Below are 23,507 nucleotides of genomic sequence, written 5' to 3'. Positions count from 1 at the left end.
AAAAAAAAAAAAAACTAAATAAATGATTCAAAATTTTATTTTAATGTATTTATCTGAGCCAATCTACTACTACTATTACTACTACTCCCAGACTATTATTATTATTATTGTTATTATTATTATTATTATTATTATTATTATTATTATTATTATTATTGTTGTTATTATTATTATTATTATTATTATTAGTGACCATGAATTTTCTCACGCAGGTAGTAAGGGTACAAACCAAACACAGGAGGACAGGCAGGAAGCGGCGTGGGCAGCCTCCTTGTGTCACCGCCTGCGTCAGACCAGACGCCAGGAGGGAGTTTTCCACTGACGAAAAAGGCTGCGCTTCTCGGCAGTCTGCTACAGACAAGGGAAGCGCTTCAGCTGGTACGGACCCCGTGCGGCAGAGAGGCACAGACAATAGCAGAGAAAGCTGTGTATACGCGGGGATAAGCGCTGCGTTTATTCGTGCCATTTGGATTACTTACACTGTTACCCCCATCGGCTGTTTTACCCAGCGCTATTTGGTGACTGATGGTGATCGGATACTTGAATTGGTGGTGAGTGCAAACAGAATCGGGAGTTTCGCTGCTGGGTGATTGAACACCGTAATTTACGCGTTTAACCTCAGCGGAGGAGGGACGCCAAATAGTTTGAATGTTTATTCTCGTGTGTCGGAGTCATTTAAATGTCCCGTGTGTGTGGAGGGGAAACGCAGTTACGGGCTCATCTTGAGGGTTGATTTCTTTTTAAACACTTTACATCGTGTTCCTTTAACTTGACGCTTTATTGGAAATAGACGCGGTTGTGGCCCCGCTTGTTCAAGTGAGGTTTAATGAATTGTTTCCTAATAGCGACACACGAGTGACCGCAGAAATGATAACGGGAAATGAATAAAATCATTTAACTTAATTAGCTGATTTTTAGGCGAGATTCCACAATCCGCTTCATTTACTTATTGATTTTATTATTATTATTTTTTTTAAAGATCGATCGCTGATTAATCAGCTTTTTACAAACTTCACGGCTCTCGCCGAGAAAGCTGTACTCCTCGCTGCGGTGCGTTTTCGGCTGTGGATTCATTTGGGTTATCTGAACTGTTGATGAGGTCGGCTTTGTGTATTTAGCCCGTGCAGAGTTGTTCTTGTTCACCTCAGCGGTGCTGGTGCGCCTCTTGTAACTAGAGCGACTCCTGAAGGCACTACATCTGAGCACACAGCTGACAGGGCTGCTGTCATTAGAATTAGCATTAATCATGAGGCATGAGCGGGTCAGCGGGGGAAGAGCACCGGCTGTCCTTGTACGACGCGCATGTTCGGCCCGGTTTAAATATAGATTTTGAATCGGTGATTGATTTTTATCAATTTGCCACATGCAGGTAGCAATTCATGCTCTTAGCCAGGTGTGGACAAGGAATGTAGATAGAGCTCCTTTTATTGTTTAATCAAACAATTTTTAGTAACGGTATGTGGATATTTTGTTTCCATCTGTGGTTGTTTTTGATACCTAAATGACTGAAGTTTCTAATTATTTAAGTACTGTAAGAGAAGCGAGTGTGCTTGTTGTTTATTGTTTATTGTCATCCTAAAGTCTTTATTTATTAATGCTTTTTTCCCTCCAGGTGTAACACAGCTCCATGTAGCTCTTATTTATTTATTTAATCTGTGGACAGTGTCTGTTTTTGATAAAGCGACTGAATCAATTTAATCGTCTCTAGCGCGACCTCACCCGGATCATTTTTGGAATCATGTTTTCTGGAATTAGGCTACAGAGAGCTGAATGATCCTTTGTTTACTGAGAAGGAATACAACACTTGGTGCTGTGCATTTAATGTCCATGTTGTGTTCAGAGGCGTTAAATAACTCTTTGTCTTCATTTATTTAATATAATTTTGCATTTTTAGGACATATTTTTATACTCAGATCCCTCTTGAAATAACAATTGACTGGTTTGCTGCATTCTCGTTAAAACAACGTAAATAGCATCAAGGCAATACAAATTCTTTAAATTATTTGAAGGAATTTGCAGCACAACAAATAACATCCCCACCTCCTAACTGCCTCATCTCCATCATGTGATCCTGCATTCAGTTTGCCTTGTGGTGCCTGCAGCTGTCAGACACAGCACAGATAATCTGGATGGCCACTTCCTGTGCACTGCAGTGTATGTTTCACAACCTCAGGAAGCTCATGCACACTTTTAGTATCTGTCTCCCCAGCTGGGAGAGGCAGCAGCCGCATGCTGGGTTCAGACAAGGTTCTCTGTGCCTGCTTCATTTTGGTCACGCAGGATGGCCCCACGCTTTTGTGCCTGGAGACGAGTGGGGAGTGTGTGTGTGTGTGTGGGGGGGAAACAGGGAGCCTGCTGACAGTCTCCAACACAACAGCAGAGAGCTCCCATCTGCTTTGTCCTCTCTCAGCATTCCATACAGCAAGTGTCCCAGACTGGAGCACGACCCTTGAACCCACAACCACTCCCCCTCCCTTCACCCAAACACACACCCAAAAGCTGCATGTTTTCTACTTGTAGACTGTTATTCTAAAGAGGTTTTTCCCAAAGTTTGCTGCTGCACACTCGGTACAGCTCCCGATGTTTGCCATCATTTTACAGAAAAATCAAAGCTGCATGTAATTTTCTGTATTTTCTCTATCTGCACAGTGAATGTCATTCTAGGAAAACAGTGGAAAAACCAGTTTTAGCCTTCTCTTTTAAAGTAGGAGTAAACCAACCCAAAACAGTGTGAGTACACAGTCTTCTGCAGGCATCACCTGGCCATTCAGGTTTAGTCTGCATAACAGATTAATGGCAGCCTAGGGCATGTGAGGTCCACGTGCAAGCTAATACCCTGTCAGGTGTGGCTAGGAAAGGTGGCTTGCTCGAGTTTCTAGTGGGAGTAGGACTTTCCCGTGGTGAGCAGTAGAAAACGCATCTGGGTTAGATAGAGCCTGTGTTCTTCTTCCACTATTACTGCGGGAGCAGTGCTGCCAGAATGGAATTCCTGTGGCTTGGAGACATGACATTATTTATTTGTTTTGTACAGTCCTCCCTCCTTCTTCCCACTACCTCTCCTTTTTGGAATCGGGCTGTGCACGGGTCGAGGCAGAGGAACAGAATGTTTCTGTGGCACAGTCACGGTGAGCTTTGGGCTTCAGTGAGAACAACAGGCTTATAGAGGAGAAAGCGGGAGCACTCCATGCATTGTTCCAGCAGGTGGAGCGCTTCTGACTAACAGCTGAGTTCATAAGAAATGAGCCAGTGTTTCCCCAGCTGTGCAGGAGCTGGAATCCAGCCCATCGTCACCTTGATGGCTTTGATCAATTATCTCCGTCTTCTCAGTGTCAGAACGGGAAGTGAGAGGTGCAATACCTTGAAAGCCTGCAGGGGCTAGCCTGCCCAGACACGGTTCCACACACACGGGAAGGCTCTCAAGCTCATCATTATCACATTTTATGAGCACTCAGTCAGTCGTTCAGACACTGCACAAGGCTGTCAGTGTGCCATGTAAATGCTCCCGGCTGGCTAAGATTAGTGCAACTTGTCGCTCCCACCCACTCTGTTATCAGCTGCGAAGGGCCTGGACAGGCAGTGCAAGGGGGCAAAGTCAACTGTGACTTGTGGGACAGACAGGAGCAGTTTAAACACGCTGAAAGTTGATACCCGTGCACATCCAGGGATGTGTGTAGGAAGGCTTTTCTTGATTTGTGTTGCTTTTTTGTGCTTCTGACTAAATAAAAGCTTTTTGATAAGTTATGATTAGATATACCATGGCATTTTAGATTTAAAAGTAATTTGAAGCTCTTTTTTTTTTTTTTTGCCTCTTGTTCAAATAATTTAATGTTCCTTATAAAAGGGTTTGCTACAGAGATGCTGTCTGCAGGATTTAAAACAGAAATGAATTGAAATTCTAAAGTCATACAAACAGCCTGTAGCTGGATGTATCAAGATAATCTTATTCAACTGACATAGTTATGCATCTGACTTGAGCTGTGTAGTGCTTCTGGTGACAAATCTCCTCACCAGAGATTTATCTTTCCAAGTCTGTGACAACTGGCTGGGGAGCACCTCAGTGGATGCGTCCTTTATCTGCCTGCCTGTGTGCGGTTGATGGAATGACAGTGATGCATAATTTAGTGCACGCTGAAAACATGCTGCGCTCCCTCTCTGGCTCGGCTGTCCGATCACATCCATTCTTCATTTAGAGCAGACATTCAGAGGCACTGCTTTCTTGAGGAGCCAGCGCTGAATTCCTCTCCTTTTTATCTTTGTTCTTTTTCCCCTCTCCCTCCACCCTTTTGCAAATGAGTCACTACGCGATGTTGTCTTTTTTTTTTTTTTTTTTTTTTAAACCCTGGGTCCCTTGTTCCATCCGCTCTGTGTGCTCTCTTGGCCTTGTTCAGTGGGTGCAGTGGCTGAGCAGGCTGAGAAGCTCCAGATTGACTACAAGCCGTCCCCTTGCCAGGATTAACCTCTCGCCATTGTTTCTGCCCGTTGAACAGGATTAACAAATCAATGTGTCAGGTAGACTGCAGTCAAGAGACAATGACCCAGTTCTGCCACCACTGCCCCCCCCCCCCCCCCCCCCCCCCCCCTCTCTCTCTCTCGCTCGTCTCCCCTTCTGCCTCACTGCAGCTTTTAATTAAAAAGACTTTGCTTAGCTGGCGCTATGCACTCCCTTGAGGATGCTTCACAGCTTTGTTTTCTTTTTTTTTTTTTTTTTTTTTTTTTTCTGGGAACTTGGGCTGGGAATGGTGGCAGAAATGTAAGGTGAGCCCTTGCGTGCTCTGTGCACACAGAGACGTGAGGGGTGCAGCGTTTAGAACACACACGTTGTCTGATAAGTGAACACACAAGCAACAGATGCTGCACCCAGGTGTTTCTAAATTGTTTCAAGACAAATCCCATGATGTGATGATATTAGCTGTAGGTGTAGGAGGCATTTTGAGATTATTTCTTGCTTGAGTAAACTGAGGGATGGGGAATTTGGAGCCCCCCCCTCATTGTCGTGTAATGTGAAGGCTACATTGTGGTGGAAACCTTTTTGTTTGTTGCAGAGACAGTACGAGTTGGCTTGACCTATTGCAAGGTGATTCATTCATCATACGTGCACTGGGGACAACAATATCTGACTGCAGCAATAACAATAACCCCCTGTACATCTGCAAAGATGCACACACCGCCTATACAAAGGTGTCAGCCTCTTGCCCTTGACTCTGACTTTGCCTGTATCCTTGTCAAAAGGAGGAGTGGTTTTTGCATAATTGCTTCCTGTTGCATGCAGAAAATGCTCCCTTTCCTTGTACGCCAGCTTCCATATTTTTTTTTTTTTCTTCGAGTGCTGACACTTGCATAACATCCTGATGAGACAAGCAAGACATGCAGATTACACATGGAGTCAAAGTTCCTTTAGAGTCACTGGAGCATTTCTGACACATTCTACTGTTGGCTGGATGCTGTGGAGCGGCGGTCACAGTTTAGCCTTGGAAGGACACTTTGGTGCTTGTGTCATATTGTATCTAGCAACTGATATAAGATTTTTACTCAGTTATGCAGGGGAGAAAAAAAGTTTCAAGCCATTGAAAAAAGCACAGTATATTTGAGCAAAAATGGCAAAAAATGACTACAAATTGAAGTGGATACACATGCTGTAAGTGATTTGGCTAAAATTTTAAAGATTTGTAACCAGTCTGACAGTGAAATACTCTTTTTAAGGGTAAAGTGAAAGCCTCCTTTCCCGTTCCACATCATCAGAAGGAGTGTCTGTGTTGGAGTACAGACAAGTTGTGTCCTACCTCTCCCTTCACTTCCTTCTTCCCTCCACCTCTCCTTCCCTCTGTGTTCAAGTTAGCAGGGGCTCGTCCCCAGACTGATGAACTGTCCCGTCTAGCAGCAGCCATCGTCTAGCGCTTCTCAAAAGTTGTGAAGAAGCTCGTTTGGTGTTTGTTAAGGTAGCAAGACTCATTTATATCCGTTAACCATAAAACAGAAAAACAGCAATCTTCCTTTTTATCAAATCTGTTCATTTGTCATGTCAGTGGTTCATTTTATTTATTTATTTTTTCTGGAAAAAGACTGGCATTTTGAAAGTGTTTTTAACTGATAAAAAATAAAAGTTAAACACACCAACAAATCTTATTCCTCCAAGGTGATATTAGGCAATATTTTTGAAGATTAGAGGGCTGACAGCACTTCCTCCCACTGAAAGCTTTAGCTGGTGATAATCTTTTTACTTCTCTCTTTTACTCAGTTCTGAAGATACGGACAACAAAACATCCTGCCTATGCATAGCTGTGCATGTATTCAATGAGTTTCTGTGCAGGCATTACTAATGACAAGTGGCAAATTGCCCTTACTTTGGTCTGCATATTTGATTGCAAAGGCTGCCTAAAGAGAGTGATTAGAAAATAAAATGTCAGGTCACCTCTATTCGGTCTTCTTTCTTAATTTATGCATTTGCTGAGCTGATGGGATTTGCAAGAGGGGTGAAGGGTCCAGTAATTGTTGGCTTAGGCAAATAGAACTGATTGCTTTGTGTGCCATTGCTCTCACTTGAGAGTAGCATGAGTCATGCATACATGACTCACATGTACAGTTGATACTTTAAAAAAAAAAAAAAAAAAAAAAAAAAAAGTCTGATAATGTACAGATGATAATTTATCGGGGTATTAAAATACAGTTCAGAAGAGTCAGAAGAGTGTTTGTTAAAATAAGTGTTAATAATTTGCTAATTACCCTCTCTATTCTCCATCCTGCAGATCTTTCGCACTAACGCCATGAGTGGGCTTCTCAAGAGGAAGTTTGAGGAGGTGGATGAGGACCCATGCTACTCCTCACCATCACCCTCTTCCCTTTCCTCTGCCTGCTCAGGCTGGGACTCGGAGGCGGAGAGCTGCTACTCGGACACCCTGGATTCCACTCCCAGCAACCCCAGCTCTCCAGCAACAAATATCAACAGTGAGTGTCTTTTCCCAGTGATAATCAATCATAGAAAGAGCTGATGGTACATGTTTTTTAATAATGCATTCTCTTGCTGTTAACATCCACTGAGGCTCCAGTAACACATTATAAAAATGGGGGTTAAGGAATTTGGGCTGCTGGCAGGCCATGAAACACTTCACAGAAATGATTTCAGACTTCTGCAATGAATACCTCTTTTGATTTCATGCCCTAAAGCTGAAAAATGGCTAATCGCATTATGCAGTGGCTGCTCACCTTGGCTGTGTCTCCACCTTCTTCCCAAAACCCTGCATACAGGCCCAGACTCACCTTTTCTAGAGGGATGTGGGTCACGCAGTTTCGGGCAATTTTGTGTCTCGACCTGTGTGCGTCTGCTGGGCTTTAGGGGACCGACCGGCTTGGAGAGGGATTGTGGTGTACGGGAGAAGGGCAAACAGTTGTGAGGTTTCCAGGATGGTGAGGCAGGCAGCCAGGAAGAGAAGCATGGCAGGTTGCCAAGACTGGGAACACACAGAGCCTTGTCTGAAGCCCGGGCGTGCACCCAGCACAGGTGCTGAAAGTGAGTGGGTGAAGGGATAAAAAAGGAGGGGGGTTAGGACAATCAAGAAAAGAAGGCGTGCAGGCACATCTAAAGGAGCAGATTGGCTGGATCATTATAATCCAGTGTTTACAGAAATTGTGAAGTGACTGCTAGACGCGGTCGAGAAGATGTCATTTGTCTCCTGTGCATGTCATAAGCCTGACTGGATTTGATGGACGTGAAGCTGTACCTGGTAGTTTATTTTCTTATGTATTACCCCAAGCAGCAGATTAGACAACACAGTAGAACTATTGTGTGCCGCTTACCTCTATTAAGGTAAAAGGTGCTTCTTCTTCCTCCAAGCTTCAATTGTTAAAACACCAACTTTTCAGTTCGACTGCCGTGTCGTTCGCGGTTGTTCAGGGTGTACTAGAAATCTACAAGGAGTTTCCCACCAAATAATAATTGTAATGTCCAACACATGTGGATTTAAAAAGAAAAATGGCTCTGATGACTCAGGGAGAGGGAAAAAATTGCTTGTCTCTAAAAGTGGCTCAAAAGTTATGTTGAATATTCCTGGGTGGAGGAAGTGGAATATATAATAAAGCTTGAGTAACTGGGCTCTTTTTCCCCACATATGGTTTCACTTTGATTCCCGTATGGTTTTATTGTATTTGTCTGGGTATAGAAAGCTCGTGAATGCTTTTTAACAGTGAGAGAACCTTTTGTGGGGATTGTCAGCTAGCAGTGAGACCGGGGTGGGCAGGTTTTATTCTTGCCCTAAGGGCTACACTTCCACCCTTCACCTCCATCTGGAAGCCTCAAGCATTTACTCACCACTTTGTGATCCTAGCAGCTCTGTTTCCTCCACTTTGCTGGCCAACAAAGGGAAATTCCTGGGTTGGGTGGTTTTTGTCACACAGTAGGGCAAGTTACAAAGCGAAATAGATTCTTGGTGGGGTAGATTTCATGTTACAGGATGTAAGTGTGTTGGAATTCTGTTAGCAGGGTCTTTTAGTTGGGTACATGATAAAGCTGGGGCAATGAATCAGAGGGGTGTCCTTTTACAGTCTATTCAGCAGCATTTATGCACCTCTCAAGTACAAGTGCTGGGGGAATGTGCCATCTAGTGGCACAAAAGAAAGCATCGCCTTCTCTTTTGAACCCCCTCTCTTACTTGGACAATTTGTATTTTAATCCTGCATTTTTGTCCATCCACAGCAACGTCCATCCTTAAGAAATCCAAGCGAGCACGGCGGGGCAATGTGACGTTTGACCAGGTGACGGTGTTCTTCTTCCCTCGGTGCCAGGGCTTCACAAGCGTTCCCAGCCGAGGAGGATGCACTCTGGGCATGGTGCAGCGCCACAGTGCGCTCCACACGTACACACTTGCAGAGTTTGCTGTGGAGCAGCGGGTCCTACGTCGGGAAAAACTCCTCAACAGACTCAGGGAAGAGAAACTGGAAGCTCTCAAACTGAAGGTATGCACCATAAAAGAAATGCAGTAGTCAAGGAATCTCCGAAAGTATCCCAGTTCAACATAATAATATATGTTGCCCTTTTTATTGTGTTTAGCTGACAAAAAATGGAACCCAGGAGAACGAGGAGGCAGAGCGGCTTACGGTGGATGACATCCCAGAGCAGGATATTGAGATCAGTGGAGCCAACCTCGACGAGGGCTATTTTCTCCAGCCTTACACATCTAAGCACCGCTACGCACTGCTCAAAGCAGCCGGTGTGAAGAAGATCGACAAGGAGGAGAAGAGGCAGCTGCACGAGCTGAGGCTCTCCAGGGAGAACTGTGGTTGCGACTGTCAGGGATTCTGCGAACCTGAGACTTGCAGCTGCAGCCTGGCTGGCATCAAATGTCAGGTAAAAACCACTGAAATTTCATGCTCATAAGAGCACCTAGAGACGATACAACTTGGAGTTTTGTGTTGCATGAAAGCAACAAGTGATTTTTAACAGCTTTTCTTTACTTTCTGTAGATGGACCATTCCTCATTTCCATGTGGCTGTACCAAGGACGGCTGCGGAAACACAGAGGGTCGCATTGAGTTCAACTCCACCAGGGTACAGACGCATTACATCCACACTATAATGAAGCTGGAGCTGGAGAAGAGGCTGGAGGAGCAGTCCAGCACAGAGGAGGATGAGAAGAATACAACAGGTGCCACCCCGCCACCAGCAGTGCCCTCCTTCCCATTTAGTGCAGAACTTGCAGCAGCTGGGGAGAACAGCTGCAGCAGCGATATGACGGACTTGTCAGACTCTTCAGGTCAGAGCGAGGATTCGGAGGCAGGGGAGAGTCCGTGTGAGCATCACGCCCAGCTGGAAGTCGATGAGAAAGGCCTGAGCCGCATACTGTGTTTCAGTGACACAGAAAACTGTTCAAGTAGCAGGGACAGTGGGGATAAGAACAGTAAAGACACTTGTTGTCCAGATCAACAGCAAGAGCAACAGCAGCCGTCTACGGAGGCATTTAGTAGCTTTAGCATGGTGGACTTTGCTGACGAGAATGACAATATAGATGCTGCACTGTTGGACTCTTCGGACGATCAAACAGACAATCGGGCAACTGCCATTTCAGAACTTTTGGATGAGAATGCCAACCAAGGAAACGCCCTCTTCCATAGCAGTAGTGTGCCACACACACCCTCTCCCACCATTGATCGCTCAGCTAGCTATAACATGGACCTGAGCCTCTCCTCTGAGTCAGACCTGGAGTTCTTTGAGTTCCCCTGTTTGGGGCCCAGCTCCCTCTACAATTCCCTCAAGGAGTACGAGCACATGGACAACTTTTTTCAGTTTCAGTTGCCTAGTTATCCCAGTTTCCCTGCAGCTAGTGACCCTGGCACCTGCTTCCTGGAGTCACTGATTGGCCTTTCAGAGTCCGTCCCAGAACCCCCTGCCACTTTTACAGACAATCAGCTGTTGGAGGAAGCCATGAAATTGTCTGTGATGGAGTCTGTGAAAGTTTGACACGCAACGTGAAAATTTGTGGACAGTGCAAAGAAAAACACAGGTTTGAAAAGGCACATAAGATGTCAACATGATGGAGGAAGCTGTGATTTCCCTCTTGCCTAATAATAAATGTTCAAAATTCCAGACTTGCCTTCAAAATGTCAAAGCAGTTTGGGATTTATCGCTGTGTGAGATGGCAGCTAGTGTTAAAAGTGAAAAGATACTAAAAATATATCACATTTCACCAGGCCCATTTTTTTTAAAAAAATGGTGGCTCTCAGTTCCTAAGAAAGCTTGTTTAACCAAACCAAGATCACCAACCGCATGCTAAACAGGAATTAACCTTCACTGGGGCCAGGTTGGGAATCTCAACACAGCTGAATGTGCACCTCAGGGATTTTTTTTTTTCTAGCTTTTGGAGGCAATGTATGGTGACCTTTGCTTTGATGGCCTTCATATGACACCAGAGTCAAATTGTAACAAAGCCCTGCTTGTGCCCTCGTTTTGGGCCCAGATGACTTGAGTAGATGGGGTCCTACTTGTGTTAAATCCTAAAGTTAGTGGACTCCTTCTCCTCAAGGTCTCTCCCAAGGGTCTTTTTATGGTACAAATAAAATCCCTCTAAAATCTCCTCGATCAGCACTTTATCTGTGAAAATAGTTATGTATGAATAGGCATTGTTTTGGTCGAATGGGATCGATTCAACAGTTCAACGCTAAATTATGGAGTTTCGTATTTATGAGCAGGGTAACTAGATATAATGCTCATACCATTAAAAGCTGTAGCTGTATTGTCTTTTTACTTTTGTTTTAAATTATTTCCTTTATGAATTTATTTTATTTATTTCTGATAAAAGCCTACTTTCACTCAAGCAGCACTGTGGTTTGATATTTTCACCTGAAAGTGCAATCTTCCCTTTTTTTTTTTTTTTTTTTTCCCTCCATATCACATTTAGGCATTGTTATGGGAAATGGGACCACAAGTCCATCAGAAAGTATTTAATATCTATTCTCTTATGCGTTTAACATTTTCTTTTTTTTGGGTAACTTATTGTTTCATTATTTCAGTAGTTATTTAATTTAAGATGTTTGGCAATAAAATGGGGTGTTGTAAAGTTTACTGGATGTGCCTGCTTATCAGCGGAGCCATGCATGCTTATGTGTGCACTGTGCTTCCATTTAAGCTTTGGGACTGAAAACTGTGGAATCTCCCTAATCACTGAAACTAAATTATGGGTCTGTTGTATCGCTGCCTATAATATAAACATAGAAAATTACACTAATATTTTCTAACTAATTTATGTAGAATGACAAAAGAATTCTAATCACTGACAAATTGAATATTTTATTAAGCAAAATGAGTAATTTTCAATCTGGGACAACCTTTGTAATATATGAATTATAGAGAAATGTATACTTATGAAGGTTATTGCTCTCCAGCATTCTGAAGTATTTTTCATAGGCAGCCTTATGGTTAGATAACTTAGAGAAATGCCACTAAAACTAAGTAAATTGCAAAGATCAATTTGATTGTACTCTGAATCTTTTGGAAGTCTGTGACTTGGCTTACAATATGCTATGAATTACACATGTAAAGGGTTTTTGTGGATAAAAATTGCATATATTATACAATTTTTATGGCACACGCAAACCCTGAAAATTGAAGAGTTGCCTCATTAATTATTGAGCGAGACCTTTCAAAGGTGATTGTGCTGTCACCTGTGTGAAGAGCCAAGGGACACTAGAGAGTCGATGTACATATCTCACCCTTTCTACAGCTGTTTTAACAGCCTTTCTGGACCCTTTAGAAATTATGCATGCAGGTCCTGTTTGTTAAAAACTTGTTCTGATTAATTGTATACTTTGAAAAAGTGCAGCGTGCACATTTGGAAATGTATTCGCTTTTTTGCCTTTTTGATTACTTTGAAATCATCCGATATATGTTCTTATGCCATGAAGAGGGCACTCATTTTTGCAAGCAAATATTTGTTTATCTTGTATAAAACTTCAGATCACATGAAGAAATGGCAACAGTGAGTGTTCAATGTAATGTATTACAGTACAATTTATATTGTTTTCAAAGAACTTGTCTTACTTTTTTTTGCCTTTTGTGTTGTACATATTTCTGCTTGAATGGTCCTGCAGAGCAAATGAAGCTGCTTTATTTTTTACATACTCACACATTAACCTGCTGTTCAAAAAAAAACAAAAAAAAAAACAGTTTCTTTCATCTACGCCATTTTTGACAGCCTGTCCCTCCAAATAATAATAATAAAAGAAATGTTTTCTAAATGCTTGACTGTTTTTTTGTCATTTGTCAAGGTAAACTTTATGCAGTGTGGTATTTGGAAAAGTTGGAAAAATTCCTGCATTATTATTCCCAGCTTTGAGCTAAAAAGAAAAAAAGAAGGTGGTATACCAACCAAAAAACAGATGAAGTCATTGGTTTACTGTAGTATAGTGGTTTACACACATTTATTTGACAAGTGAAAGGTTGCTGGTTCAATTGCAGCCAGAGACACAAATCCTCTTTGGAGTTGCAGGAACTGTCAACTCAAACATGGTGACCCACTGTGGCGAGCAGTTGAAAGTAGCAGACTTAAAATAAGTATACTAATGTGCATCTACCTTCAAATCGAGTGCAGTTGAGGAAAAATACACTACTGGTGGTTTTGAAACCTTTCTGGCAGTCCCCCCTCCAGTGACTCCTGTCCCACAGTTTGCTGCTGTACACTAGAAGCTTCTTTCAGCTGCTCCCTTATTCACAAGGGGTCACCACAGCAGACGGCTCCACATATTTGATTTTGACAGATTTTTACACCAGATCTGCTTCCTGCTGTAACCCCCAAGGGATCTGTGTCTCGGTCTCAAACCGGAGATCTTTTGTGCGTTAGGCAAATGTGTAAGCAGACTGTGGAGCGACTGTTAGATTTAGTAAAATTCTTCTGAGCTAAAGTTCAGGGTTCAGACACCCCGTCTACTTTTAAGATTAGACTTAAATCTTTCCTTCTTTTTTTTTGATCAGGCTTAAAGTTAGGACGGGTGACCCTGAAGCATCCATTAGTTATGCTGTAATGGGCTCAAACTGCTGGGGAGCTTCCTATGATGCACTGAGCATTTCTTGTCTACTCGGCTCTTTTCCCTCCACAGGTGTGTTTATGCCACTGCTGCATGTCATTACAGTTTGTCATCTCTCTCCCACAGTTTCTGTTTTGTCCTGTCTTCCTTTTTCCCCTCACCGCCCCGACCAGTCGAGGCGGATGGCTGCCCCTCCCTGAGCCTGGTTCGCTGGGGATTTGTCCTGTTAAAGGGAGTTTTTCCTTGCCACTGTCATCTAGTGCTTTCTCGTAGGGGATCGTCTGATTGTCGGGGTTTTCCTTTCTAATTTGTATGGTTTTTAGCTCACAGTATAAAGGACTTTGAGGGCTTGATTTGGTGCCATATAAATAAAATTGAACTGAAAAAAGCAAAGTTGAGATTCCGATAGATCATAAAGACACAATTGCTTATTAAATGTATATTTTTTAATAGTTTTAACAACCATTTGGCAAACCATTAAGACCACTGGCTACTTCTGCATTAAAGACAATCTACATTTCTTAAATGCATTGAAACAACATTCCTTTTAGGTTTTAATCTAAACCACTGGAATGTATCTGTGGTTTCTGGTTTCCATGGTGTGGGAAAAAACACTATGTGATGTCATGCAATAGTCTCTTGACTACTACCACAAACATATGGCCAGAAATTCCAGACAAGAAGGAAATGTTGAGTCAGTGACTACATATAGCTTTTGCATTTGGCCACAATTAAAAAAAAAAGTTTGCTGTTTATTGGGACAGGGTTTTCAGGTAGACCTTACAAGAATCATCCAGTTGTCTTTTTTAAAAATTTTTTTTATCACTGCTACTTAAGCCTTTTTTTCTTTTAAATGTTCTATTTCCATTTGATATTTCCTTAGGAATTTTCCATCATCTGAAACTGCTGCTCGGGAGGTCCGAAAGTCATGACTCTAACCGCTGTGTTGGTATTCAAACAAAAACTTTGTAGTGTAGACTGGTCACAAGCAGAGTACACCAACACCAAATGAAGTCAATAAGGAAATATGTTTCTGAAACTGTGGGAAAGTACCGGAGGACCAAAGAAATAAATAAATGCATCCGATTCTGAGAGAAAATCAGGACATGGGGCGCTTTTGCCACCCTTTGGCTAATTTAAGAACTACAGGCAAACATCTGCTGCACTGAACATGAATGAGATGCATGTAAATTTTATTTTGCAGGTTTCATTTGAGAATTTGAAGTACCACGGTGCCACTTAAACAAGACCCATTACCTGAAAAAAAAATAACATAAATTAGTCACATTCTGGGATTATATTAGTCAAATAAAACCACAGAGGCATGAAGAGGCTTACTGAAAACATCCAGTCTTCAAAGGCAGAGACTCTGGTGAAGACAGTGGGCTTATACAGCTGGTTGCACATACCAGCTGGGCCGTAACTGACAACACCGTGAACTCTCCAGGCTCCATCAGTATAGCAGTTCAGAGGACCTCCAGAGTCACCCTGGGACAGATAGCAATAAGAATGGAGCACCCATTGACTGGGAAAACAGATCATTCTTAACATAATATTATTGTTAGCAGATTACTAGTAATAGCATCAATGAAACTAATACTGAATTTTGACAATTTGAAGCTCACGGTGTTAATTTTTTAACACATGTAGCTACATGTGGAAAACAATGAAAACCTTCCTCTACCTGGCAGCCTGATACGATTCCATCCCCTCCAGCACACACCATGGTTTCCAGAGCAATGCTGCCCCACCACTCAGGCTGGGAGCAGACTGAATGCGCTACCACATTAATGGCAGCCACCTGTAGGATGGAAGGGATGCTACCTCCATCTGAGTCAGTGGAGAAGGAATGTAGGCATTTCCTTATTACATGCACCCATAGGTCATGAATGTGCATTTGGCACCCATGTCTACTCACAGTCCATTAATCCCCAGCCGGTGATATAACAGGTGAAGCCATTAGCCAGCGTCTGGTCAGGGTAGGGGAGGTCAGCTATAGCCACGTAACCATTGTTATAGATGGGATCAGCCAGTTTCAAGAGAGCAATATCATTTCTAAAAAAATAAAGAATAAAGCTGCATAATGTAGTAGCAGGTTGTGTGCTGAAACTGCTGTGTGGCAGCTTTAGTGATGGCAGACCACTTTTAAAACTGACTTGAAAAGACAGTATCCCCCAAGCTCCTCAGCAACTTTTACAGATGCACTGTGGAGAGCATCCTGACAAACTCCATCACGGTGTGGTATGGAAACTGCACCAGTCAGGACAGGAAGGCTCTCCAGCGTGTCATCAAAACAGCACAATTCATCTGTGGAGCTGCCTTCCCATCACTACAGGACACTTACAATACCCGGGTAATAAAGAGGGCACACAACATCATCAAGGACCGTACCCACCCACAGCACACACTGTTCACACTCCTGCCGTCTGGCAGACGTTACAGGAGTGTAAAAGCAAGAACAACCAGACTAAAAAACAGTTTCTATCCACAGGCCATCAGGCTACTGAACCACTGACTGATTACCAAACTGTGATTACCTGCCTTTCTTTCATCTGTATATATCTGTATATATTGCACTTGCTTTATTATTTATTTATTTTTATTTTCTACTTTTACTTTCCTAATATACTAGTTCTTAAATTTTATTTTAACTTAGTTGCTTATTTCAATTGTTTGTAAAGCAGTCGCAAGTAAGAATTTCATTGCTCAGCATAACCACAGTGTTTTGCGGTGTACATGACAATAAACTTCTTGAATCTTGAATCTTGAATAGGAATGATGTGACATGCTGCCACCTTACCCGTGGGCAAGATCACCATTCCAGTTGGGATGGACTACAATGTTATCCACACGGATCAACTGCTCACTGCCCTCGTACTTATCCAGGTTATACTCACCCACCACCACACGGTACTGACGAGCAACCATGCTGAGGGACATTAAAAAAAAAACAAAAAAAACAGCACACAGTGGTTACTTACACTCATTTATTCAGCTCAGCATACACCAAGATAGACTTCTAAATATTAGAAAAATATACAAAAGATAGGTGTCACTGCTCAGAGCTCAAACCTGAGGATGCAGTGAGCTGCAGTCATGATGTAGGAACTATGAACAACAGAGCCTCCACAGATGTGGTAGAATGAACCATCATTGTACGAATCATACTGCAGAGAAACCTGTGAAATGCAATACAAATATACAAAGGGAGTGGAGGTCGAAGGGTTTTTATCGAATTCTACAGACTGTATGATGATGATACTAGCAGTTCAGTACTACAATACTTAAAATATTTGCTCCAAAATCTATTTTAAAATGACACATTTTTCAGGTAAGAAAGAAAAAAGCAGTGCTCAGAGAATTTACCTGCCACTTCCAGGTGTTGGGTTTAGCATCACTGCCCCCTATGACCCTCTCATTGTGAACTTTGTAGTTGAGAGGTTCTTTGGCACAAATCAGCCCTTCAGTACACACATGGACATGAACATGGACAGAGGTGGTAACTCTAATGTTCACAGGCAAAGCACAGGCTATGGTAAATTATTTAATTCAAGCAGGCTTACCGACACAGGACAGAAGAACCACAAGCCAAATCATGTTGGAGCACTGAGAACCAGCTGCAGCTTGCTTTTATATCAGTTTGAGATTGGGAGAAAGTAAAAAGTCCTCCAAATTAGGCAACTGTTATGTTACCTGCCAATATCAGTATTCCATGTGGATCATTTCACATCAAATGTAATACTATGCCAAGTTGTGTTAAAGAATAGGGAACAAATTAGAAAAGTGTGAGACTTTATGTGGGAGTAAACCACCATATAAAGCCCTTAAAAATCCATCCCTATTTTTACATAACATGTTTGCATTTTATTTGGTGGGAAAAGAACAGGTGCAGTCTAAGGATGACAGAGTCAGCCAAACCACCTGTGAAAAGTCTGCGTCCAAGACAAATGTTCCAGCAGATAAAAGTCTGAAATGATCAACAACAAAGGCAAAGAAAAAAAAGTTCCACAGCCTTGTCTGCACACAACTTTATTCAGTACCAAAATTGAGAAAAAACAGAATACTCTTATTTTAATGCAAAATATAGATGTGTATTCATTGTAACAAACAAACAAACAAACAAACAAACAAAAAAGCAATGAGTGCTTTAGGTAAGGGAAAGAAAAGGAAATGCTAGGGGGTGTTAGGGGTTATAAGAACTCTGATTCTTACACATTCAAAGCAATACATTTCTCAGTGGGTTTAAGTACCTTTTATCCATCCATCCATCCATCCCTCCATCCATTGTCTTCCACTTATCCTTTTCAGGTTTGCAGGGGTCTAGAGCCTATCCCAGCTCTTTAATTGACTGGATATATTGTTTGACCTCATTATGAAAAGCAGTAAAGCATCGTTTCCTTCCAGAGTATTTGTTACAATGAATGTCATGTTTTGACATTAACAACAGAAAAAGTATCAAGTAGTCAGAATTGGGTTTTTGTATGTGGTTTTCAAAGAGGCCAAACTACACATTCTTCCACGATAAGACAAAAATGTTTTTAAGTGTTATTGTGAATAAAGTCACACTGTTTCTGACAAATTACCAAATGGACAATGTTAAAACAGGTGAATAACAGATTCAGGACATAAATCACGAAAGCTCAAAGCTACATCTAAATAACAACTAAGAACTGACTTCAATAAATGTTCTTTACTTTCCCCAGGCATGCGCAGTGAGGCAACAAACTCCAATGTTTTATCAAAAAATATTCGAATATTTTAAAAACACTTGGATTTTTTTTATGAATGAGCTCGGCGTTGTCTTTTGCTATGCAACCGCATAGAACATCCTGTGAAGGACGGCTAATCGAACGTTTTCTGGCTGTGGACATGGAGCTCAAGACAGAGAAGTTCGATTTTTCTGGCATCATTATTTATAAGCTTTGTCTAGCCCTCCAGCGCCTGCTGTCAACCTGTCTCAGCTGCTAGTTAGCTAGCTTGTACGCGGGTCATACTTCCAGTAATGACTCCTGAAATAAGTCTACATTAGTGACATTTAGTCAGAACTAGAATAACGTAACTGCTGAAGGCAATGGGGCTACCGCAGAGCTCGTTTCTTTCGGACGGAGGCGCTAACAGTGGATATCATGTCCATGGGGTACGTTATAAACTAGTGCAAGGTTATTCTCACGCAGCATGTTAGTCCCTACTGCTCACTTTTTACGCATTTTTCGCTTAGGGACTTGGTACCTAGGCTATGAACCATAATTGTTGCTGCATTTATCTACGAAAGGCCTGACGGTAACTGACAGGTTATCGTGTAAGTGACTGTAGTAACTCGTAAAATTGTGGTCAGCCTGAATGGTGTCCGCCCATGATGATGAGGTGGCATTTGGCATACTTCCATCCCGCTTACCTTTGTTGGGAAGTGCAATAGTTTAGCAGTTGCTACACAAACTTGTTTTAGTTAGGGTAATTTATAAAGTTACATATAACATATTAACCATGCGAGAAAGGCAATACCTCGCTTCAATGAGGAGTCCCAAATTCTAAACACTGCAATATCTTAAGTTGACACACGGAGGCGATAATAACGCTGTGCCTTTTATTGTCATTCAAACCACATGTCAAGTTTTTTTCTTTTTATGTAATGTTTTTTTTTTATTATTTCTCAGGTTCAGGAGGACTCGCCTGCACTGAAGGCTGGATTGGAGCCCTTCTTTGACTTCATTCTCTCTATAGGAAACACCCGACTTGTGAGTACTCCTGTGGCAATACTAAACTCCTGTACTGGTTTGGTGATAGTTAAAAAATATCACCAAATAAGTAACTAGGCTTCAAAGTTTGACTTCTTTTATCTTTATGAAATTTGCAGCTGTGAATGCCCCCCATATAGGCTGAACTTATTTTAAGAGATGTTATGAAGCAAAAGAGCATACAGTATCTATAGATCTGAACCGACTGCATACAACAAAAGCAAGTTGTAGTCAGTTTTGAAATCATCTTCTGGGGCCTTCAATATCCATTTTTGTGTATGTGAAAAAAATGTTAGGCAGGTTCGCCACTTCAGGCAAACACTGATTTGCATTATTTTCAGGTGACTTTTGAGGCACTACCTTCAGGAGATAATGCAGCGCTGTGTGTTTCCTAGTGTTTTCTTAATCTCTTGAATTCATAGCCTCGGTTATGAAGAGTGGCTGTGATTAGTCCTCTGCCGTAATCACATTTCATGTTCTTTTATATAAAAGAAAACACATCTGCACTGTCGCAGCTGCAACAGCCCGTATCCCCCTGTTTCTCCAGAATAAAGAAAATGACTTGCTGAAGGATCTTCTGAAGGCCAATGTTGAAAAGGCGGTCAAACTTGAAGTCTATAACTCCAAAACTCAGCGGGTGAGGGAACTGGAGGTGACACCCAGTAACATGTGGGGGGGTCAGGGTTTGCTGGGGGCTAGCGTCCGCTTCTGCAGCTTTGAAGGAGCCAATGAGAACGTGTGGCATGTCTTGGTAAGTCAAATCTACCTGTATTTGCTTAGGTTGCACCCTTTGCTGGCTGTCATGTTAAACAGATTATAAACAGCTGTGGAGTGGTTCTCAAAAGGCTTTCTTTTTGTGTCATTTTGTAAGATAGAAAAGTGGATAGGTATATAAACAAAGTATCAGTCCTTTATTTGAGCTTACATAATTCCAAAGAGTTCTGATTATTTAAGAAATGTACGTTTTATTGTAGGCTAATATTACAGCGTTTTGAAAAATGTTAAGAATTTACATAGGTTCAGACTTTTAAAAAAAGCAAAAAAAAAACCCAAAACAAACCTTCTTTCCCTTTGTTAGGATGTGGAACCAAATTCTCCTGCAGCTCTGGCTGGCCTTAATGCTTATAATGACTTCATTGTTGGAGCTGACCAGGTGTTACAAGATGTAAGATTTCTTGTTTTTAACCTTTATTAGAATTAAGAAATACATTCATTAAATTATTTTAAAAATGACAAGACCGTTATTTTTTGTGTCTGCAGTCCGAGGATTTCTTTTCTTTGATTGAAGCCAACGAGGGAAAACCTCTGAAGCTTTTGGTGTACAACACTAAGACAGATCAGTGCAGAGAGGTAGTGGTGACTCCCAATGGAGCATGGGGAGGAGAGGGAAGGTTGGCATTGATTTTTACACTAAATTGAAGTACATAGTAAACTCAGCTTATTGCCAGTGTCTAACACGTCAACACCTATGTCTTCTTTATGCTGTTTTCTTTTTTTTTTTTTTTTTAGCTTAGGCTGTGGTATCGGCTATGGCTACTTGCACAGGATTCCAACTCGTCCAGTTCAGCTTAATGCCCAGAACAAAAGTGTTCTTCAACCAGTGCTCACTGGCAGCAGTGAGGAGGTAGCTACAAATGACTGCACTCATGTGCAGGTTATTGAATCTTACTTTTGATTATTTATTAAAGCTCCACTGTGTAGGTTGTAGGGGCATCTATTGGTAATAATGGAATAATAATATGTTTTTATTAATGTATGACTAGTATAATTCTATTTTTGTTGCTTAAAATGAGACCTATATACTTATTGTAAGAGTGGATCCGCTTTCTACAGTAGCTCATTTTTTTTGTTTTTGTTTTTTTAACCTCAGTTGTAGGTGCCCACTACAACTCAAGGGGAAGGGGAACGTGAGGGGAAGGTGTATTGAGTTTGTTGCAATCTATAACCTCACCACGAGATGCCACTATATCCTACACACTGCTCCTGTAACTGTGACTTGCTAGAGAACTTGTAGTTCCCTCTCCTTAGGTGCCTTCTACAGGTGAATATAGCCCATCTACTGAAGCAGGTCTGAATCAGAACGAGGAAGCTATGCAAGATCTGTCTGCAGTCTCACCCACTCAACAGCCACCAGACCGAGGTAACCGCATCACTTCAGGACATATTCATCCATTTGACACTTTATGCATTTTCATGCAGAATAATGGACATTTTGTCTGTGCTATTTTCAGATATTTTCAATGTACCTGAAGTGACGACTTCAGATTTATCAGCCACGGTTTTGACTAATGAGGAAGGCCACAGCTCTGTGTTTGCTAATTTTGGAGATGACTCGGGTGATCAGTGTAGCTTGGGTAAGCACTCTACACATGATTAAATTGTGTGGCTGAATAGAGCAATTATGTGTTAATAGTGGCATCCCGCTTGACAAGAAAAATGAGCACGATTAAAACCAGCTACTGTTGACATGCCTCACAGTTAGGGATTCATTTAATGCAGTGGTTGTGTATTATTCACTTTCACTGCAAAATTAATTATTCCATTAGAGTTTTTTTTTTAAAACACAGGTAAAATAGCAGCAGAAAAGTATTTGTCAGTGTATTCTGAAATGCAACAGGCTGTGCTTTGGGTTATTTCCTCTATTGCAAATAAAACGGTCAAAAAGAATACTTTATCCATTTATTAATTGTTAAATATCTCCATGCAGACTGAGACTGTTAACAATTTCCTGTGGTTTCACCACACATAACATCATTATTTATCATTATTTATTTATTATCATATATATATATATATATATATATATATATATATATATATATATATATATATATATATATATATATATATAATATAAATATATATATATAATATAATATATATATATATAATATATATAATATAAATATATATATATAATATATATATATATATATATATATATATATATATATATATAATATTTATTTTTTATTTTATTTTATTTTTTTATTTTTTCTTCAGATAATTCATCTGTTGACCAAAGACCTTCATCTCCAGAGAAGCAAGAAGAACCAGAAACTGAGCAGAGGCCTGGTATCGACCTTACTACCAGCACTTCTCTCATCACAGAGACTGCTGATGACATGGCTGGCCTCAAAATTACCCCAGAAAACCCGAGTATCGCAAGTATCCCCGAGATACAAGATACTAATTCCGAGCCCTTAAGCTCAATTCAGGTTGTAAGAGAAGAGATGTTGGAGCCTGCAGGGCCGGACAGTTAGCTGGCTTGCATAAAATCAGATCTAAGAGCACACCATGTTACAGAAAAGTTGGTGTCACTGGGGCTATTTTTTTTAATGTTCAAGAATTTTATTTGTATACCAGTCCCAATGCTGCATGCTAAATTGCACATTTATGTTGACTTGAAAGATCAGGATACCTACAGCTGACACAACATGAATGTATTCTGTAGTTTAGACAGAGTGTATGTTTCAACATCAAACAAGATTAAGCCTTAGTTTAAGCTAGTCTCTGGAGCTTGAAAAAGGCGACTGGACTTCTTTTTGTTTCTTGAAGACGTTTCACCTCTCATCCGAAAGGCTTCTTCAGTTCTCAACCAAATGGTGGAGTTTAAGCTGTCATGCTGCTAAAAACCATCCTAGTGTGCACATAAAAGCCGCAGGTAAAAATATTTACCTTTACCTTTTTTCTCTAAAAATAATCACCATAAAATAGTACAAAACACTGTAGATTAATGATTGACCTGGACGTCACAGCTGGACTTTTTTAGATGTTTTAATTACAGTTTATGTTTTTATTTTCTGGTGGGTACCCACACAGAAAGATTTAATCTCAGGCGTTTACCATTTAAGCCTTTTTTGCCTTTATCTTGGTCAAAATGTTCTTCTGTGTAATGTGAATGAGTGGGCCCTGCGTGGCAGCTCTCTGATTGTTTTCTGTTTAATCTCTTTATATGGATTTTAGTTAAATTATGTTTCTGATTTGTATGGAATATATGCAGCTATTTATAAAAATAAGTTCAAGATAAAACTTAAGGAGTCTGTTTTTTCTTTTTCTTTTTTGCAAATATTTATGGCGGCTCACACATACTAATAGTTTTGAATCTAAATGTTGAATATGAGAAGCGTTTTCTGTGTTCAACACGAGTCACAGCGGAGTTCATGTTTTGAGACAGCAGGTGTCAGCAAACACCTCGCGATTGATCTCAGCTGAGCTAGCGTCAGTTTTTCTGCCTTTGCAGCTTCAAAAATTCTGTCAGATTAGA

General features: G+C 41.1%; 3 protein-coding genes across 3 annotated transcripts; 2 read left to right on the top strand and 1 right to left on the bottom strand.

Annotated features, from left to right (window-relative positions):
* Positions 1-334: 334 nt before the first annotated feature.
* On the top strand, positions 335-12,509 carry csrnp1b (cysteine-serine-rich nuclear protein 1b). The gene is made up of 5 exons (XM_030756250.1): positions 335-551; positions 6,744-6,942; positions 8,687-8,946; positions 9,041-9,337; positions 9,454-12,509. The coding sequence occupies exons 2-5, from the start codon at positions 6,762-6,764 to the stop codon at positions 10,444-10,446; spliced, it is 1,731 nt and encodes a 576-aa protein (XP_030612110.1). The 5' UTR covers positions 335-551; positions 6,744-6,761; the 3' UTR covers positions 10,447-12,509.
* A 2,168-nt stretch (positions 12,510-14,677) lies between these two features.
* On the bottom strand, positions 14,678-17,293 carry LOC115799531 (elastase-1-like). The gene is made up of 8 exons (XM_030756752.1): positions 17,069-17,293; positions 16,872-16,966; positions 16,578-16,684; positions 16,306-16,434; positions 15,424-15,560; positions 15,190-15,335; positions 14,844-14,993; positions 14,678-14,762 (listed from the first exon to the last, which is right to left on the bottom strand). The coding sequence occupies exons 1-8, from the start codon at positions 17,100-17,102 to the stop codon at positions 14,745-14,747; spliced, it is 816 nt and encodes a 271-aa protein (XP_030612612.1). The 5' UTR covers positions 17,103-17,293; the 3' UTR covers positions 14,678-14,744.
* Positions 17,294-18,442: 1,149 nt separating this feature from the next.
* LOC115799607 (Golgi reassembly-stacking protein 1-like) lies at positions 18,443-23,238 on the top strand. Its single transcript, XM_030756835.1, has 9 exons — positions 18,443-18,642; positions 19,160-19,240; positions 19,788-19,991; positions 20,319-20,405; positions 20,501-20,631; positions 20,750-20,864; positions 21,269-21,380; positions 21,472-21,594; positions 22,244-23,238. Exons 1-9 carry the CDS (start codon positions 18,577-18,579, stop codon positions 22,501-22,503), a joined length of 1,179 nt encoding a protein of 392 aa, XP_030612695.1. The 5' UTR covers positions 18,443-18,576; the 3' UTR covers positions 22,504-23,238.
* Positions 23,239-23,507: the final 269 nt, after the last annotated feature.

The sequence above is a fragment of the Archocentrus centrarchus genome, chromosome 20, assembly GCF_007364275.1.
Source record: "Archocentrus centrarchus isolate MPI-CPG fArcCen1 chromosome 20, fArcCen1, whole genome shotgun sequence".
Taxonomy (NCBI): Eukaryota; Metazoa; Chordata; class Actinopteri; order Cichliformes; family Cichlidae; genus Archocentrus; species Archocentrus centrarchus.
Note: the sequence above shows the minus strand (reverse complement) of the source record. Positions and strands in the feature narration are given on the sequence as shown.

Excerpts from the sequence above, each read along its gene's own strand:
- LOC115799607 (XM_030756835.1), top strand. The coding sequence starts at position 18,577 with ATGGGGCTACCGCAGAGCTCGTTTCTTTCGGACGGAGGCGCTAACAGT. Across the intron at positions 18,643-19,159 it reads GTGGATATCATGTCCATGGG|GTTCAGGAGGACTCGCCTGC; the intron begins GTACGTTATAAA and ends ATTATTTCTCAG. Across the intron at positions 21,595-22,243 it reads GGGTGATCAGTGTAGCTTGG|ATAATTCATCTGTTGACCAA; the intron begins GTAAGCACTCTA and ends TTTTTTCTTCAG.
- csrnp1b (XM_030756250.1), top strand. The coding sequence starts at position 6,762 with ATGAGTGGGCTTCTCAAGAGGAAGTTTGAGGAGGTGGATGAGGACCCA. Across the intron at positions 6,943-8,686 it reads TCCAGCAACAAATATCAACA|CAACGTCCATCCTTAAGAAA; the intron begins GTGAGTGTCTTT and ends GTCCATCCACAG. Across the intron at positions 9,338-9,453 it reads TGGCTGGCATCAAATGTCAG|ATGGACCATTCCTCATTTCC; the intron begins GTAAAAACCACT and ends TACTTTCTGTAG.
- LOC115799531 (XM_030756752.1), bottom strand. The coding sequence starts at position 17,102 with ATGATTTGGCTTGTGGTTCTTCTGTCCTGTGTCG. Across the intron at positions 15,336-15,423 it reads CGGCTGGGGATTAATGGACT|ATGGAGGTAGCATCCCTTCC; the intron begins GTGAGTAGACAT and ends CCACTGACTCAG. Across the intron at positions 14,994-15,189 it reads GAATCGTATCAGGCTGCCAG|GGTGACTCTGGAGGTCCTCT; the intron begins GTAGAGGAAGGT and ends TATCTGTCCCAG.